The sequence below is a fragment of the Manis javanica genome, chromosome 2 (assembly GCF_040802235.1).
Source record: "Manis javanica isolate MJ-LG chromosome 2, MJ_LKY, whole genome shotgun sequence".
Taxonomy (NCBI): domain Eukaryota; kingdom Metazoa; phylum Chordata; class Mammalia; order Pholidota; family Manidae; genus Manis; species Manis javanica.
Window position 1 is genome coordinate 117,595,659 of NC_133157.1, and position 17,350 is coordinate 117,613,008.

Consider the following 17,350-nt stretch of genomic DNA (forward strand, 5'->3'; position numbering starts at 1 on the left):
ATTTTACAGAGCTCATATTTTTGCAGAAAAGTGTGATGGATGAAGAAGAGGAAATGGTTTAAGAGTTTTAAGGTTTAAGATAAAAGATGATAACATGGGGTTGTTAATGATGGGCAAGGTCAACAGATCAGAGGTAGAGAAGGGGAAAATGAATTTCTGGAATGGGATGCTAGCTAGGATCAGTGACCTTCTGTTCTTAAAGCCACAAATAAATACAGTTCTGTACAGAAAAGCTTATATAAGAAATACAATTTGTGAAATCAATATATAATAGGTAATTTTCTTTATCTTCTCTTTATAGAAGCCCCCTAATGAGCTCCTTTACATTTCACAAGGCTTCTCTTCAAAATGGAAGAGGCTGTTAGTGTGGCCATTTCTGCAAAGAAAACAAAGTTGGCAGATCAAATTTTAGGTTGTTTTCCTTGACAACAGCCTTTTAAATATTGTATATACAGCAATAAAAATTGGCTCCAGAAATTAATGAGACTGTTTGGCTAAGGAAGTTCAATTCCCCCTTACACCTGAACTTTCCATAATGTCAAGAGAACACATACATAATAGGGCTTTCCCTTCACCTTTCTTCAGTGACTAAAATTTCATTGTTTATAATGTTGATGGCAAATTTCAATGTATAGATTGAAATCTATAGCAGCAGACCAAGCATTTGATGGACTGCTGCAAAATATGGTTTTAACTACATCCAAGAATGTGCAGATTGTCTCACTAAGGGTTGTTTTTCCTGTTTACATTAACAGTAACTTTAGTTCAACTAAATAATTCAGACTTAATCCTCTTTAGATTTAAACCATTTTATAAGTCTGAACATGCTAAGCAAGCAATCAATTGTCCCTTCTATGAGTGGTTTGCCATAGTTGAATTTTATAATGAAACAGTCACACACACATTCACATGAAGTAATGATTTTAATTTATTTGGTATAATCACAACTGCCATTCAGTTACTATATATTAATATTGTGCTTATCAGGCATATAGAGAAGTGAAAGTCAGTGTTTCTTTTGATTTTTTCACAGTGTCATTAGATATAGAATTTGGAGGGTCATGATATTTAAGAATTATAAGACTTCAATATAAAGACAACATGGAGATGGATTTTTTATCTACTTTTTCCAGAAATTGGATGTTTTTATGCAATAAACTAATTTGGGGATAATTATGTATGAGTTATGCAAATAGTTAAAAATTACCCTTCTTAAAGGTTTGCTGAATTTCCTATTTGGCATTGCAGGTTTGACCGTGTTTGAAGTTTGGCACCAAGGTAAATTACCCTCATATAATTTTGCATCCTTGGATCTTTGGTAGTATGTTCCCATAGTTGATGCTGTGAATTTTTGTGGCTGATAAATTGAATTTCCTTCTCAGCTCCTAAAGATCTGTTCTCCTGATTTCCCTCCCTTCAAGAATAGCCTGAATATGATCTAAGACTGCTGTTTATTCTGCCATCAAAGCTGTACTTAAATATCTGAAACTGCCAGTCCTATGCTTTGACTGGGTCTTTAAAGAAGTATAATTGGCTTCCTTGTTACTAATCCTGCACATTGTACTTTTACTTTCAAAATTTATTTCTTACTTTTACTAAAGTAATAAAATAGTTCCGTAAGACAATGAAACCAGGAGTTTTATTCCCCACCCCTTGGCAATTACCCAGGTCTGTCTCCTGAGACATTAACTTTCATTTTTTAATTTTCTTCCTATAAATCATCCTTATTGTAAAATAATAATTTTATGTAATTGTTTCTTGATTTATCTATTTTAAGCACAGTTACTGACTTCATATAGCACTTGCATGAAAATTTAGCATTCTAAAACCAAGGGCTAACCACTCCTATTCTGATACCTTTCCTTCTTCCTAGTGTAGTTGTAGTTCCATTCCAGAGAATCAGTATGTGGTGTTTATGGTATTATGACCAAATTGGCTTCACTTCTGAGCCAAGAAGTGAAATATAAATGTTTCCTATAGCATATACTCCCTTTGTTTTTCCTGGAATTAATATCTCATTTTAGTTGTAATTTGGTGGCTTTGATTAATGTGTACCTATCACTCAATCTTTCCAAATTCACGAAAAGAATTATAAAACAACCTTCAGTGTACTTCCCACACTTTCAAGCACAGCATGTGTTCTTTTCTGTCTCACTCTTTCCTTGGAGACAACATTCTTTGAGCCTGTGATCTCCAGCTCCATCTGGGGCTCTCCAAGCCTGAAGCACCGCTATCTCCTGGTAGTGCCCTTTGCTTTCATTCTGGGAAATCCTTTCAACACTCACATGGGTTGGATGTTGTTTCATGGACCCCTTCTTTCTGGGTTTACTCTGATTTAGTGGGTGGGCTTCTCTAGTAGTTTCCTGAAATAGGGCACTTGAGAAATAAGTCTTTTGAAGTACAGTCATATATGAAAAAATATTTAAAATATTTTGATATAGCTTGGCTGGCTATGAAACAAGTTTAAATGATTTTTTTCAGAATTTTGAAAATATTGCTTTTCTTTTAGCTTTCTGTATTGCTACCAAGAAGCTTGATGCCATTTGGCTTTGATCTTTTTATAGGGTGTCCTTCCCAACTCCCATGATCCAGGAATTTCTACTTATTTCTTTTTATTCTGAAATTTCATGATAGTAACATTGGTGTGAGAATTTTATAATGGGAAGTTGGTTGGTCCTTTCAATCTGAAAATGCATCCCTTCAGTTTTGGGAAAATTTCTCCATTTTTTTAATTTGATAATTTTCTTCATTCTTTGTGGGACTTTTATGTTGCTTCTTCTGGAGTAAGCCTCAAACTTTCTTATCTTTCATTCCCTCTTGCCCATTTTTGCCTTAATTTAAAAAAAAATAAAAAATTTTAAGATTTATGTCTCAATGCCTCCAATACTTTTTAAGACTTGACCTCATTCTTATTTCCATTGATTTTCACTTGTTGCACTCTATATTCTATTATGCATGTAATGCTAATAGATCTGAAGTTCATTTTTGTTAATTAACAATTTTTTTTCCATTTGAATAGACTCTATTGAATTTCTCTTTCTGTGTGTTTGTTTCAGTTTATCTTTCATGTCAAAGGCCTTCCTCAAAGTGCTATCTGTTCACGTTTAAAAGAAAGGCACTGAAAGCTGACTGATGTTTAGTATGAATGGACAGTGTTTGTTGACTTGAGGGCTTCACAACTGGTGGCTCACAGTACTCAGTCATCTAAATAGGTGATTAGAAAATACCAGTATCCACGTGTCTTTTCTCTGGAGCTATTAATTTTCTAAATCAGAAAATAATCTAATCTCTAGTCTAGAATGTTAAAACCTGTTGGCCCCATTCTAGAATTGAAGAAAGGATTTGGGGTTATTCTGTTCATTATGTTGTTTTTAATTAGCTTCCTTTCTAAAATAAAGCAATTCACCTCTCTCGCCTGTGGCTTAATTTCACCAGAAAATAAAAACATCCCATTTCAATAGTGACGTGGCAGTACTGGCTGCTAGGTACTAAAATGAAGGTGTACCTTTCTTTACATAGGCTTTCAAATGAAACCCTACTTTTAGCCCCACTCTGACTCTCTGACTTTTGCAACACCTGGTATCTACAATTCCTGCATCTTTTCATGATTCTTCAAGGTGACACTTTTACTTCTAGCTGGTATCATTCACTAAGGTTTCTACTCCTCTATTTTTCAAACTCCCCCCAAAATGAGTTGATTCTCCTGTGTCTTGTTGTCTTCTTTCCCATTCAGTTTGTTCTTCTGGGGGATTACAACATTAGGCTGGCATTGGCCTATGAAATGGGGTTTAAATATTGTGTTTTTTCTTTTATATTAGGTTGCTTCTTGAGGAGATTTGAGATGAACCCTGATGAAGGGTAGGATTTGGATGCATAGAGGGGTGGGACAAGTGTCTCCATCTCAAATTCCAGCAGAGGCCATAACTGAGGAAAGTGGGTTGGGTTGGGACTCTAGCAGCTCAGACAGTAACTGCTGCCTCCTGGGACAGGAGCCACTTGGCTCAGTTTCTTTTTTCTTTATTGGAATATCAGCATGCAGTGGTCAGTTTTGATTTTTAGAGAAAAGTCAAAACCCAAATTTTTATGTAAAGTCCTTTGATTTTAAAACATTAGCAAATAAAGCTTTAATAAAATCAACTGGTTCAACATTTCAAGACCAAGGAACCACCATGTGTAACAGAATGCCAAAATGGAATTATTTTAGGCCAAGGACAGTGCAAAAGGTGCCAACCAAAGCCAAATGCTACATGCTGGACCAACCAGACAGGAAAACCAGTTGAGTGGAAAATGGAATCTCTGACATTACAGACAGCCCTCCTCCAGTCCATATTTAAGGGGAGATTTCAGGACTTACTTGGGAGTAAGAGCTGTCAGTGCGCTGGTATCCTCATCACCTCCAGAGAAAAGTCTGAAGGCAAGAGACTGTGGCTGGAACTGCCTTTGCCAGCAAGGAGAAAGAGAATCTAATGGGCTTCCACCAACATCAGGGCAAGGAGGCGTATGTTCTTCTGAAGGACAAGTGGACCTTTGGAAAAAAGCCAGCCTGGGTCAGTTCAAAGGAGATCCTGCCTAAGATGACTGCCTTGAAGTGTAGAGCAACTATACCAGGAAAGTCTGTGCAGAGTGGACCAGTGGAGCGAGGGATGAGGGATGGAGGGAGTTCTTAGTGATTAGGGAGAGGACAAGCATCACCTGCCTTAGGAAATGCAGAGGACCACAGAGGAAATATTTCCCAAAATCCTGTGTATGTGTGGATCCCACTAGAGAAAGTCAGCATCTGGAAGGAACCTACATAGGGAAGCAATTCTATCTGCTATATAAAACTGTGCCATTTCCCTTAATTCCTTCTCCTATCTGGCCTTAAGAGAGTAATGGGGAGGAAGGAAACTAGCCTGAGGCAAGTCTTGAGCTTTGTATGGAAAGGTGAGGCCGAAAGAAGCTTCACTTTCAAAGAATATGGAGTTTTGATTATTACACTGAGTGTTGGACATTTTGACTTCTGAAGTGAAACTTGTCTTGTGACTGTAAGCATCCCGAATTTCATCCAGCAGTGGAAACAAGGAAATCTAGAGGTAGGTGTGAAAGGACAATGGGGGTAAAAATAAAAGACTCCTTAGAGACTCCAGTATGTTTCTTAAACACACATCTATAAGCCAAAACTGTGTGTTCTTCATTTGCCATCTCAGGCATAGGGAAAGATGGTTAGAGTGGGAGGCAAGTACTGGATTGAGAAAGTTTGACCAATTCTATTCTGTAATAAAAGATGTCAAACTTGCTGTATGAAAAAGCTGCATTTTGTTTTGTCTTTTTTTTTATATTGTAGAATCCAAATGACCTTGTGAGGCCCTTACTACACATTAAGATGAGTGAAAAAAAATTAAGAGCACTAATGCTTTTAGACATGTATATGGTTATCTCCTTAGTTAGTAGACAATCCAGCAAAGACCATTTATCATTCTTCAAATGATAATACATACCTCATTGTAAACTCCATAAACGGTTTTGTATTCTCCTCTGGAGCCCACTGTAATTGATTTTTTTAAATGTACATTTCTCAAAGATTTAACAAAATCACCAAACTAAGGAACATTATTCTGATTACACAACTGCTGGAGTGCCATCATCTGAAATTTGTTCAAATACTGGTATAAACACATTGCAAAAAATAGTCCAGAAAGTCTTCCTGCTAATTGAAAGTTTATGCAAGTTAAAGAGGAGTTTTTGGTATGCATGGTAAAGAATATTTTGGGGAACTGTTAAGGTTTTTGTTCTGTTTGAGTTCCTGGTAGTGTTTTGTTGTTTGGGGCTCTTCTAGATGCTGCAATGATTAGGATGAGGTTAGCACAGAATAGATGCTTTATACAATAAAGAAAGTGTGGTTGAAGAGCCTGCTGGTTCCCTGCCCACTTGCTGTCACCATAATAGAACATGGGGGCATTGCACGGTCTGACACTCATTCTAAGCCTGGAAATTGTGTAATTCCCCAATTAAGTATGTCAAAGGCAGCACTAATGACTTTTGGCATCTGGCTATCTCTTGTCACAGAATCTTTTTGAGAATCAGACCTTATTTAAAAACATGTTGCACTGAATCAAAATAAAATTCATTAAGGATTGTTTTGAAATGTAACAATAAACAGTAGTTAATGGTTCACAAAACACAATAGGAAAATTGTTTCTCCCCTAAGTGAAACTAAATCACAAACTGAATATCTTCCTCCTGATTCATGAATGGTTTTAAAATTATACAGGCAAAGATTCTAAGTTACGTGATGATTTTATAACTCTAAGCCACTTCACATCAATAGGTTAGACAGTTAAACTTCAAATTCCAGGGAAGTTTGATGGAATCAACTTTTTGTGAGAATTTTTACGTGAGGCTTAGATTTGAAAGTCAAAAAGTATACACGTCTTCATTTATCTATTCATCATCCATCCATTTGTTCATTTACAAAGTTACTCATTCACTCATTTAATGAAATGTACTGAACTTCTACCATGTGTAGAGCTTGATGCTTGCTTTCTTGATGGATAAAAAGAATGGTTGTAAATCTTAGGATGTGGGACACTTGAAAACCAATAAGAGAGTTAGACATTGGCACAAATAATTACATAGATAATGAGATATTTATGTATTTGTAATGTATGTTACATATTTATATATGTATATTTATATACACATAATCATGGTATATGTACAACTTGATGTCTGACTTGTTTGTTTTTATTACATTTTATTCACTGCTGCTGTTTTTTCTTTATATGTAATGTTTTAAATGGTAACATGAAGTTTACCTGTTTATTGCAGCAAAATTGTGCTGTTTCTAATTTAGGGCTGTTACATAGATAATGCTAGGAAACATCTTTCCCATATTTTATATTTTTCCTAGGACAAATTTCCAGAAGTAGGTATGCTGAGTGAAATCTAAACTTCAAGTGACCAACTTTTCAATCAATCACTCCCCTTATTTTCAAACCCACTCCTTCTAGCACTTCAACTCCAGCTTTTCTGCCCTACTGGGACCTCCAGTTCATTATCCCTTTACACTCTCTCTCTCTCATGCCCTTTTTCTCCCCTCATGTGCTCATGTTCCCCCAACAAGCTTTAGAGGCAATGGTCCATTATTATATCCCTTGCTTACATGCTCATTAACTTCCTTGTCCTTTTGGCATATACTTCCAGAAAAATCCTATTCCTGATTAGATCACATTCTCTGATCATTTCATGCCTACACTTTTGCAGCTGAATGCGGCTGGAGAAAAACACACAATTCTGACTGCTCTTATTTAAATGTATAACTAAGAACCTCAAGCACCCCCTAATTGTTGTCCACAAATCCACTGCCTTCCTAACTATGACTGACTGTTCTAAGCCTTCTCCTGTCTCCTCAAACCTGATGTTTCTGTTTACCTTGCTTTCTACTTCATTGAGCAAATAGATAACAAAAGATTCCCCACACCATGTCTACAACCCTACATGTCTCTGCCGAGTCATACTCTTACCTTTTCATCTATGACAATGAAGGAACTATTCGTGCTCCTGTCTAAATAAGTGTCCTACTAAGTGTCCTAATAAAATATACTTGTCACTCAAGGACATGAGTCCTATAGTTTACCTGCTTTAGCTTGAATTTTCCCCCTTTCTACTGTATAATTCTGATCAGCATATAAGTATATCATAATATTTCCAAGTTGAAAAATAGTAAAACCTTTTAAATTATGTCACCCTCCATCTAAGTCAAATTTCCCCTTTAGAGTAAAATTCTTCAACAAGAGTTACATACACATATTGCTTCTACCTACTCTCCTTCCATTTGCTCTTGAATCCACTCTAATAATTTTTTATATTTCCCTTTTCCAATGACCCCTCTCTTGTTAAAAATCATCAAAGGCCTCCATGTTCCCAAATCAACAGTTCACTGCTTGGTCTTCAGCTCTCTTGGTCCGTTAGCATACACTACCATTTCGTATAATGTTCTTTTTTGAAACACTTTCTTTACTGCTCCCAGAATAACACTTTACAGCTTCTTTTGTCTATTTCACTGACTATTTCTCAGTTTTCTTTGCTGATTTCTGCTTATTGTCCAACATTTGAATTTTGGAGTGTCTCAGGACTCAGTTTTCAGGTTAGTTGTCTCTTCTTTCTGGTAATATCCCTACAGTAATACCCGGTGTCATGGTGTAATAGTCTGTCAATCTATTGATTATCAGTGCCAAATCTGTATCTACGAGACTTCAAAATCCATATTCTACCCAACATCTCTTGTTGCTCAAACTTAACATTTCCGAAAACAGACTTAATTTTCCACTTTATCTCTCTATAAAACTGTCTCTTCCTGTAGACTTTTAATCAAGGTAAATGGCAACTCCAGTCTGTCATTTTCTCAGGCTGGAAGTTTTGGAGTCATCTTCGACATTTTTTGCTCACAACCACATCTTCGTGCATGACAAAATCCTGAAGAATCTACTCAAAATTCAACCACTGCTGACCACCACTATTTCAACTTTTCTAGTCCAAGCCTCTATCATCTCTCACCAGGAGTACTCCCGCCTGTGATGGCCTGCCTGCTTTCTGCCTGTTGCCACTCTTGTACCTCAGCCATTCTTCACACAATGCTGGAGTCCGCCTTTAAAAAGAGAAGCTAGGTAATGTCACTTCTCTGTAGAAAAACTTTCATTGGCTCTTTATCTCAGAAGATTTGTGCTTCCTCCTCCACCTCTTTAGCGTTTTGCCCTACCACTCTTCTTTTTTTTCTCCTCCAGTTCCATCTACTGGCCTCCTTGCTTCTCCTAAACTCGAGGCACGTTCAGGCCTTAGGTCTTTTGCACCTGCCCTTTGCTCGACTGATATACGCTTGCCTCAGATGGCACATGGTAGGTCCACTCCCTCACTTCCTTTAGGGCTCTACTCTGCCTTCTCAGGCTCTTTTAAACTAAATACCTTTTATAAAACAGTACCCCAAATATTACTCTGTAACCCTTTACTCTATTTTAGTTTTACTTGTAACACTTAACCATCATGCATATTATTTTTTTCTGTAATTGCCTATCTTCCATTAGAGTGCAAACTTCATGAAAACAAGCACTTTTATTTTGATTTTGATTATGGTCTCTCTCTAGGGCCTGGATCATGACTGCAACCTAATTGACACCCACCACTTTTTTTGAACAGATGAATGAATAGCATTTATACATTCAAGTTATTGAATCATATTATCAAACTGTGTATTACATTATATCTGTGAGGTCTAGTTTCATTGCACACTTATGGGAGTTTTTAATTTTTTTTCTAATTTAGTGAGAAAATATAATTACGTTTTTGATTACTTATATACCTATTTTCATTTTGTATCTCATGTATTTACGTAATTTTCAAAAACTTCGATTTTGCATGAATAGTAGACATGAATTATCATTTTATTAATGGCACAGTGTTAATATATAAATTAGATGGGTTAGTACATATTTATTTAAATTTATTATATATAAAATAAAATATTAAATGGAAACAAAGCAAAAAACAAAACAAAAACAAAATGTTTTTTAGAATATCTAATCTGCCAAATAAAGTATTTGGACTTCAGCTACTTCCTTTTCATGTGTTGCCTTATAGATATCATTATCTGGTTTATTTGTGACCAACTAGTTGATTTTCTCTTGAGACATGACAGTGCATTCAAAAGGATGCGGTTGTGAAGAATCTACTGTAGACTTTAGTAAATTAAATTTTGACATAGGGAAAGATGAAAATGTACTCCAATACTCTAGTCATCATAACTGAACTAAATAGTTCATCATATTTTATATTGATAGATTATAAATGGTGAATTGCAACCTACTATAACTTTCTGATTTATTAAAACAAGTGTGACAAAATAAATTTTGAGTAATTTGCAGAAAAGAAAAATAAAGATTGATAATAACCATGTGAAAGGGTATCTCACTGCGACCCTCCTTACCCAGAACGTCTCAGGAGACACTGTGGGCCCACGCAAGAGATTTTATTATCTAAAAGAAAGAGTGGCTGCCCCCAGAGGGGTGGTGGGGGGAGAGAGAGAGAGAGAGAGAGGGAGCAGCAGCGTGGTGCAGAGAGTGGTGCCTTTTATTAGAATTTTTTGGAAGTTTTAGAATGCCCAATTTTTTACAAGCGCTTGTCCTTTAAATCAATTTTTATTAATACCATCCGAAGGTAGAAAAATATTTTTCATTTACACACTTAGACACAAACATACAGATTGAGACGTAATGATACAGTGAGAGGACAGACAGAGCTCCTGGCATGAGCCAGGAGGGGACAAGAGAGCCCGTGGTGGTGCATTGTCTAGGAGTTTTATAGGCAGTTGAGGATATTTGGGAACGTGAAAAAAGCTTAGGGGTGTGGACTTTAAGGCAAGTAGTAGGTGTTTAGGATTGCAGGGGAGACAGAGAGCTTGGTTCAGAGGTAGGAGAAAGCCTGGATACATGGATGGGATCTCTTTCCATTTGCCTGTAGGCTCACAGAAGTTGTTTAAGTTGCGGAGAATTTTAGGATCTAAAGAGCCATTTGGGGGCCATTTAGACTGATTGTCCAAGGGATATTGTGGCCAGATCTCATTACAGTAGCGAACAGGTTTGAGGTCTGGAGTGAGGTGGAGGGACTTTAGATTATTGAGTAAGCACCCTAGCGGTTAATCTGTGGGAACGGAGGGGCCAGATCCCATGGTGAGAATGAGACCGTTCAGAAGTTGCTGAGGCGTCCCTGAGCGATTGAGAAGGTCGCGGAGAAGACCAGGCACAGTTAGGGGGTCATCACCACCTCTGAGGGGTCGAGGCGAAAACGCCAGGGAGGCTCGGTACCTGGTACCAGGAGTTTTCGAGTCGAGTAGATAAGTAGATAAAGGGAGACGGGGCCTCAGTGGATGAGGATTCTCACTAGGGGGTGGCAGAGAAGGGTCGACTATGGGGATCAACCGTGACTCTGAAAGTCGTGGTTGGGGGTGCCCCTGTCCCAGAGGAGCCCTTTGGGGTGCCGGACACTCAACGGTCACTTCCCAGGTTCCAAAGGGACATTTAAGTTGACCATGAAGGGGGAGACTCACCAAATTGAAGGCGTGTGTTGGGCGAGAAGACGAGCGACTGGGGAAGTGGACCGTGAGCCTGTGGAGAAGGAGGATCGGGCAGTGAGGGTTCCCAGAGCAGCTCAGGTTCCCAGAGGAAGAGCAAAGTCAATGGGAGACCCTCATCCAAAGTCACGGCACCAATGAAAGGGTATCTCGCTGCGACCCTCCTTACCCAGAATGACTCAGGAGACACGGGCCCACGCAAGAGACTTTATTATCTGAAAGAGAGAGTGGCTGCCCCAGAAGGGGGTGGGGAGAGAGAGAGAGAGAGAGAGAAGGGGGACAGAGAGACAGAGACAAAGAGAGAGAGGGCAGCAGAGAGAGAGACAGAGAGAGCAGAGAGAGAGAGAAAGAGGGAGAGGGAGGAGGGGGACAGAGAGACAGAGACAAAGAGAGAGAGGGCAGCAGAGAGAGACAGACAGACAGAGAGAGACAGAGAGCAGAGACAGAGAGAGAGAGAGAGAGAGAGAGAGAGAGAGAGAGGGAGAGAGGGAGAGAGAGCAGGGGGACAGAGACAAAGAGAGAGAGGGCAGCAGAGCGAGAGAGACAGAGAGAGAGAGAGAAAGCAGGGGGACAGAGAGACAAAGAGAGGGCAGCAGAGAGAGAGAGACAGAGAGAGAGAGAGGGAGAGAGAGCAGAGGGCCAGAGAGACACAGAGAGACACAGAGAGAGAGAGCAGCAGCGTGCTGCCTTTTATTGTGGTGGGTCCTCTCGGCCTTGGGGGAGGGTCGGGATGTTTAGAGATAAGGCGGGGTAAACCCAGGCAAGCCCCAGGCAAGCCCAGGATTAATTCTCACCGGCTTATGTGCTTGGGACAATGGGGCAAATGGAGGATAAATTACTATATTCTTATACCATGAACAACATACATTATGTAAATCCAAAATTAGGTGTATTCTATTTAACTTTCACTTTTTTGTTGCCCAAAATTGTAAGCCACTCTGATAAGATTTACTTTGATAAAAGAAAAATACAAACAGTGGTGTTGTTGGATTCCCCTGAGGAAGGCGCCGCCCCAAATCACTCACCAAAGATGTTTCTTGATGCAACAAGCAAGAGGAATTTATTCGGAAGCCAACTAGTTGGGGTCCAAGTCAGCCTGTCGCAGCAGGTCTCAACGAGGACCCAGAGCACACAAAGCCAGAAGGTTTTATAGCATTTTCAAAAGGGGTAAAATTTTCCATAATCACAATACAGAGTTTTTTCTATAGGCTCATAAATCTTTTGCTTGCGCCACATCCTGGGGTCTGGTTAGATGAGATCACTTTCGGAATGTCTAGGGTGGTTCTAGTAAGATAAGCTAGGCGTGTATGATTAACTGATTTACGGTTGGCTAACTAAAGGTCACTACAATTGACAGAGGCTAACTAACTTGTTTTTCAAGATTCTAATGATTTTCCTTCTTTTGGGTGTAGGGGGTGGTATTTAGGCCTTAAGATGGCTGTGTACTTATGCTAACTTTTGATTCTTCAGATCTTACAGTGTATTTAGATTTTGACACAGGAATAATTATTTTGATTTTTTTCTGACATTAAGGAAACCCCTTTGAACATACTATTCATGGGCCTTCTTGTTTTAGAATATTTTTCATTATAAAAGTTCTTAGCCAACTTCAAATAAAAGTTTTTCTTTAATAATGAGTTTTAAATGGCTTTTTAAGGTATAAATTATATATCATAAATTTCATCCATTTTTAGTACATAATTCAATGATTTTTTTTTTAGTAAATTTATAGGATTATGCAACTCTTACTATGATCCAGTTCTAAAACATTTCTGTCACTTCAGAAAGTTTCCTTGTTTCAATCTGCAGTCATTCCCTATTCCCACTCACTCCCAGCCCCAGGCAAACTTGGTTTTCTGTTTGTATAGATTTACTTTTTTTAAAAAGTCTTATAAATAGAATCATGCAACAAGCAGTTTTTAAACTTTTTGTAGTGGATATCAGCAGTTCATTCCTTTTTGCTGTTGAATAATATTTGATTTTATGGATATGCCACATTTTGTTTACTCATTCACCAGCAGATGGACAAGTTTGGCTCTCACAAATAATGCTGCTGTAAACAACCTTGTATAAGACTTTGTGTGAACACGTTTTCCATTCTTGTGGAATTGTTAAGTAGAATGCTAAGTCTATGTTTAATCCTTTAAAATATGGCTAAACTTCAAAAGGGATTGTACAATTACATTCCCACCTGCAGTGTACAAGAGTTGCAGCTTCTCCGTGTTTTCACTAGCACCTGGAATGGCAGTCCTTTTGATTAGAATCATTCTAGTGGGAGTGAAATTGTATCTTCACTACAGTTTTAATTTGCATTTCTCTGTTGACTGATGATGGTGAACATCTTTTCATCCGCTTATTATTCATTTGTATAACTTACTTGATAAAATGTCTTTTCGAATATTTTGCCTGTTTTTAAAATGGTTTAACTTCTTATTTTTAATTTTAAGAGTTCTTTATATATTCTGGTTGCAAGTCCTTTACCTGATATGTGACCCACAAATATGTTTTCTCCATATATCACTTGTCTTTCATTTTCCTACTGGTGTCTTTTGATGAGCAAAAGTTTTTAGTTTTAATGAAATCCAATTTATCTTTTTTTTCTCTTGTGGATGGTGCTTTTAGTGTCATACCTAACAAATCTTTGCCTACTCCCAAGTCACAGGATTTTCTCCTCTTTTCTATTAGAAGTTTTTGTAGTTTTAGCCCTCACTTTAAGGTCTATAATCCTATTTAAGTGTATTTCTATATATGGGTTGAATGAAGAGTCTAAATTAATATTTTTGTATACAAGTGACCAGTTGACTTGGGAACATTAGTTGAAAAGCCCATCTGTTTCCCACTGGTAACTTTATTAAAAATCAGTTGATAAAAATGTGAGGATTTATTTATGCTCTTTCAGTTCTGTTCTATTTATCCATATGTCAATTTACACTAATATCAACTGTCTTGATTACTGCAGCTTTATAGTAAGTTTCAAATCACATAGTGTAAATCATCCTACTTTGTTCTTATTTTAAAAAATTGTTTTGCCTATTCTATATACTTTGAAATTCCAGACCAATTTTAGAATCAACTTTTCATCCGCTACAAATAAGTCTGATGAGATTTTGATGGGGATATTATTGCATCTATAGATCGATTCTAGGGAATTGCCATGTTAACAATATCATCAACAAAATCTAAAACTGCCAGGAAAGGTTACAGAATCTCGCGTTGCGCATCCAGGAGGGGAGGGAGGAAGGGAGCGAGGAAGCCGGGGGGCGGGTAGCGACGGAAAGTTTGCACTCACACACATTTCCTCATATTACTGGAAGGTACAGCCATCCCACCATAGGCACCTTTATTGTCCTAGTCCTAAACACTCGTTTAAAAAATAACGCAGAAGCCAAAAGGAGCCGCTTGGTCCGAAACCTACGCGAAATTCCTTACATAGTGTGGGCTGCAGCGGGCAGCAGGGTCGTTGCCGCCCATTACTATACACACAGGTACCCTGTCTCCGGGCGGACAACTCTCCCTCATCTCGCCTCAGGACCTGTCCAGACAGTAGCAATCAGCAGACATTCCGCTGCTTAACAAGAGGTAGAGAACAGCACAGAAACGCCCCCGAGATAAGCAGACATGCAAGCAACTCACACAAATCAATAAACACTGTGAATGCAACCCGGGCAGCGGACCCGCGCGACCCTTGGGCCGGCCGCCCGGCTCCCCCACCCGCTTTCCACCCCAGACCCAGTGCGCCATCCAAGCTCCATTACCCGGGTGCAGCGCTCCGCGACTCTGGCCGGATAACAACTTCCCAAAAAAAACCAAAGAGAAAAAAGGCGTCCAAGCAGAGCCCCATCCCGGCGCGGAAAAGCAGCTCTCCCGGGAGAGGGGATCTGTCTGTGGTGCTTCCCCGTCCCTGAGACCAGGTAACAACTCCATAAAGGCACCTGCCGCCCAGCTCGCCGCCAGCTCCAGGTTTCCCGCGGCGGCAAGCAGGGGCCTGCTCATGCACGGAGTCCCTGGCCGCCGCACCAGCTCCACACGGAAAGTGGACCGCACTCCTGGGATTCGCCTCGCTGTGGCCAGCCGGGACCCAAGGAGCGGGGCCGCTGAGGGCCACGCGCCTCCGTCCCGCCCCCCCCCCCCCCCCCACTTCCGCGGGCGCGCCTCGCCGGCCGGTCCCAACATCATCGCCGCCTGCCCAGCACGGTCCGCCCGCGGCGCGCTCCGCCGGGACCTCCGCGCGACGACATGCAGCCCGCAGGCCGGCCCGGCCCGGCTAGGGGCTAAAAGGTGGGGAAAACCCGCTCCACTCAGACCAGAAAACTGGCCGTCCGCGTCCCGGCCGCCCGCCCAGCGCCAAGGATGCGGCGGCGGCGGCGGCGGCGGCGGCGGCGAACGGTCCCGGGGTACGGCAGCGGCGGCGGCAGGAGGGGCCAGCCGGAGAGAGACCGGGGAAGAGGCTCGAAGGCGCAGGGAGAGCGGAGCGGCTGCGGCGCGGGTCCGGCAGCTGCGGCGGGCAGAGAGCGCTCCGTTCCACTTGGCCGTCCCTGCTCCAGCCGCTCCGGCTCCCCTGACTCCGCCGCTCCTCGGTCCCCTCTGCTACTCACCGTTACTGCACCTCCGGTTCGTCGGCTTTCCGCACCCACACCTGGGATAGACCGTCTGCTCCTCCTGCGTGCGTCCCAATGTTCGAGCCACGTCCTGCACCTCCCCGTACCGTACCTGGTTTACGACACTCGCATTTTTACGGCTCACGTTCCTCAGACGCAGAGCCGCTTGCTCTACGGCGGGAACCTTGTTGCCAGGGAGAGGACAGAGCAACCAGCGGCCAGGGAAACGTTTCCTACAGGTGTAGTGGGATGGGGAGGAGACCGCTGGGAAACTAAAGTGAAAACAATAAAATATTACTGAAAAAGGGTGGGTAGGTAGTCAGGGGGAAGGGGATTAAAGGGCATTATGATTAGCACACATAATGTAGGTGGGTCACGGGAGGGCAGTCCAGCACAAAGACAAATAGTAACACTATAGCATCTTACTACACCTGATGGACAGTGACTGCAATGGGGAGTGGGGGGGCCTTGATAATATGGGTAAACATAGTAACCACCATGATGCTCATGGGAATCCTTCACACCATTGTATATTAATGATACCTTAATTAAAAAAACATTACTGAGAAAAATTAAAGAAGACTTGAATAAATGAAGAGAGGTGACGTGTTCACTGATTCGAAGATTCAGTTGGATGACAGGTCTTCCTAGATCGGCTGTAGATGCAACATAATCCCCATCATAATCCCACAGGCACTCCTTCTGGGCTCTGCTGACTTCTTCAAAGGTCAATGGCACGCCCACCGACGGGCTACCGCCCACATTGCCTTTTGCAATGTGTGCAACAAACGCTGATGTAACCATTGGGCTACAGCTGAGGCAGGCTTTCCTTCCAGCCAACGCATGTGGGCCAATGTGTCTGCCTCATCATTCCCTGGGGATGTCAAAGGCAAATGGCCAAATGATATACAGTAACTGTTAGTCTGACTAAAGGCCCATAGGTCTTGCCACAGCTCTTGCACGCAAAGGGGCCAGTGACCAACCATCCACGGCACAATGTTGGTAGCCACAGGTAAAGTCCCAGTAGACAGCCCAGCTGTCAGTGCACACAAGTACAGGGGAGGGCTCCTGGGTGATCATTAGCCATACTGCCCGTGGTTCAGTCTATTGATTGCTCTTTCCTTCTCCATCCTCTAACATCCACATTGCCTTAGTCTTATGATAGAAAATCACAACCCTCCACTTCGAAGGCTGTCCTAGACTGGAGCCATCTGTATACCAAGCACCTTCAGTTATAGGGGCTTTTCCCTCCTGATACGGACTCTCGGCTACCAATGGCTCAAATGCAAGTTCTTCTTACTTTCCATTGGTATACGTCACTGGCCCAAATAACATTGGAGATCTTGACGTAAGGGGCTATCAGAGAGGGTGCTATGTTGCTGTAAGTATGCGCCCAATTTGGCCAGTGTAGGCATCTGGGCCACACCACTCCCAGGCCTTTGGGTCCAGTCTTGCACCCACCCTGCAATGGGATAGGTGGTTATTACCTTGGTCAGAGTTGTTCTGGTGATGGGCTCCATAGGCAGCAAGGCGTGATACACAGAAGCCAGTTGCTTCTCTGTTAAGGGCTACCAGACCTCTCCTCCTTTCCATAGTTGTGATGAGAATCCAATAGGTTAGCATGTCCATTCAAGCCACTGCCAAAGGCCCC

At 41.1% G+C, this 17,350-nt stretch overlaps 1 protein-coding gene across 12 annotated transcripts in view; it reads right to left on the reverse strand.

The window, feature by feature from the left end:
* Nucleotides 1–17,350, reverse strand: part of LOC140847825 (protein TASOR-like) — a 104,113-nt gene that overhangs the window by 62,219 nt on the left and 24,544 nt on the right. For 11 of the 12 annotated variants that reach the window (XM_073229201.1, XM_073229200.1, XM_073229210.1 and 8 more), the window contains 3 exons: nt 15,697–15,971; nt 11,078–11,135; nt 4,355–4,525 (listed from right to left, as the gene is read on the reverse strand). In XM_073229201.1, coding sequence (XP_073085302.1) covers nt 4,355–4,525; nt 11,078–11,135; nt 15,697–15,971 — 504 coding nt within the window. The remainder of the gene's footprint in view (nt 1–4,354; nt 4,526–11,077; nt 11,136–15,696; nt 15,972–17,350) is intronic. The other variant, XM_073229212.1, reaches the window with a different exon arrangement.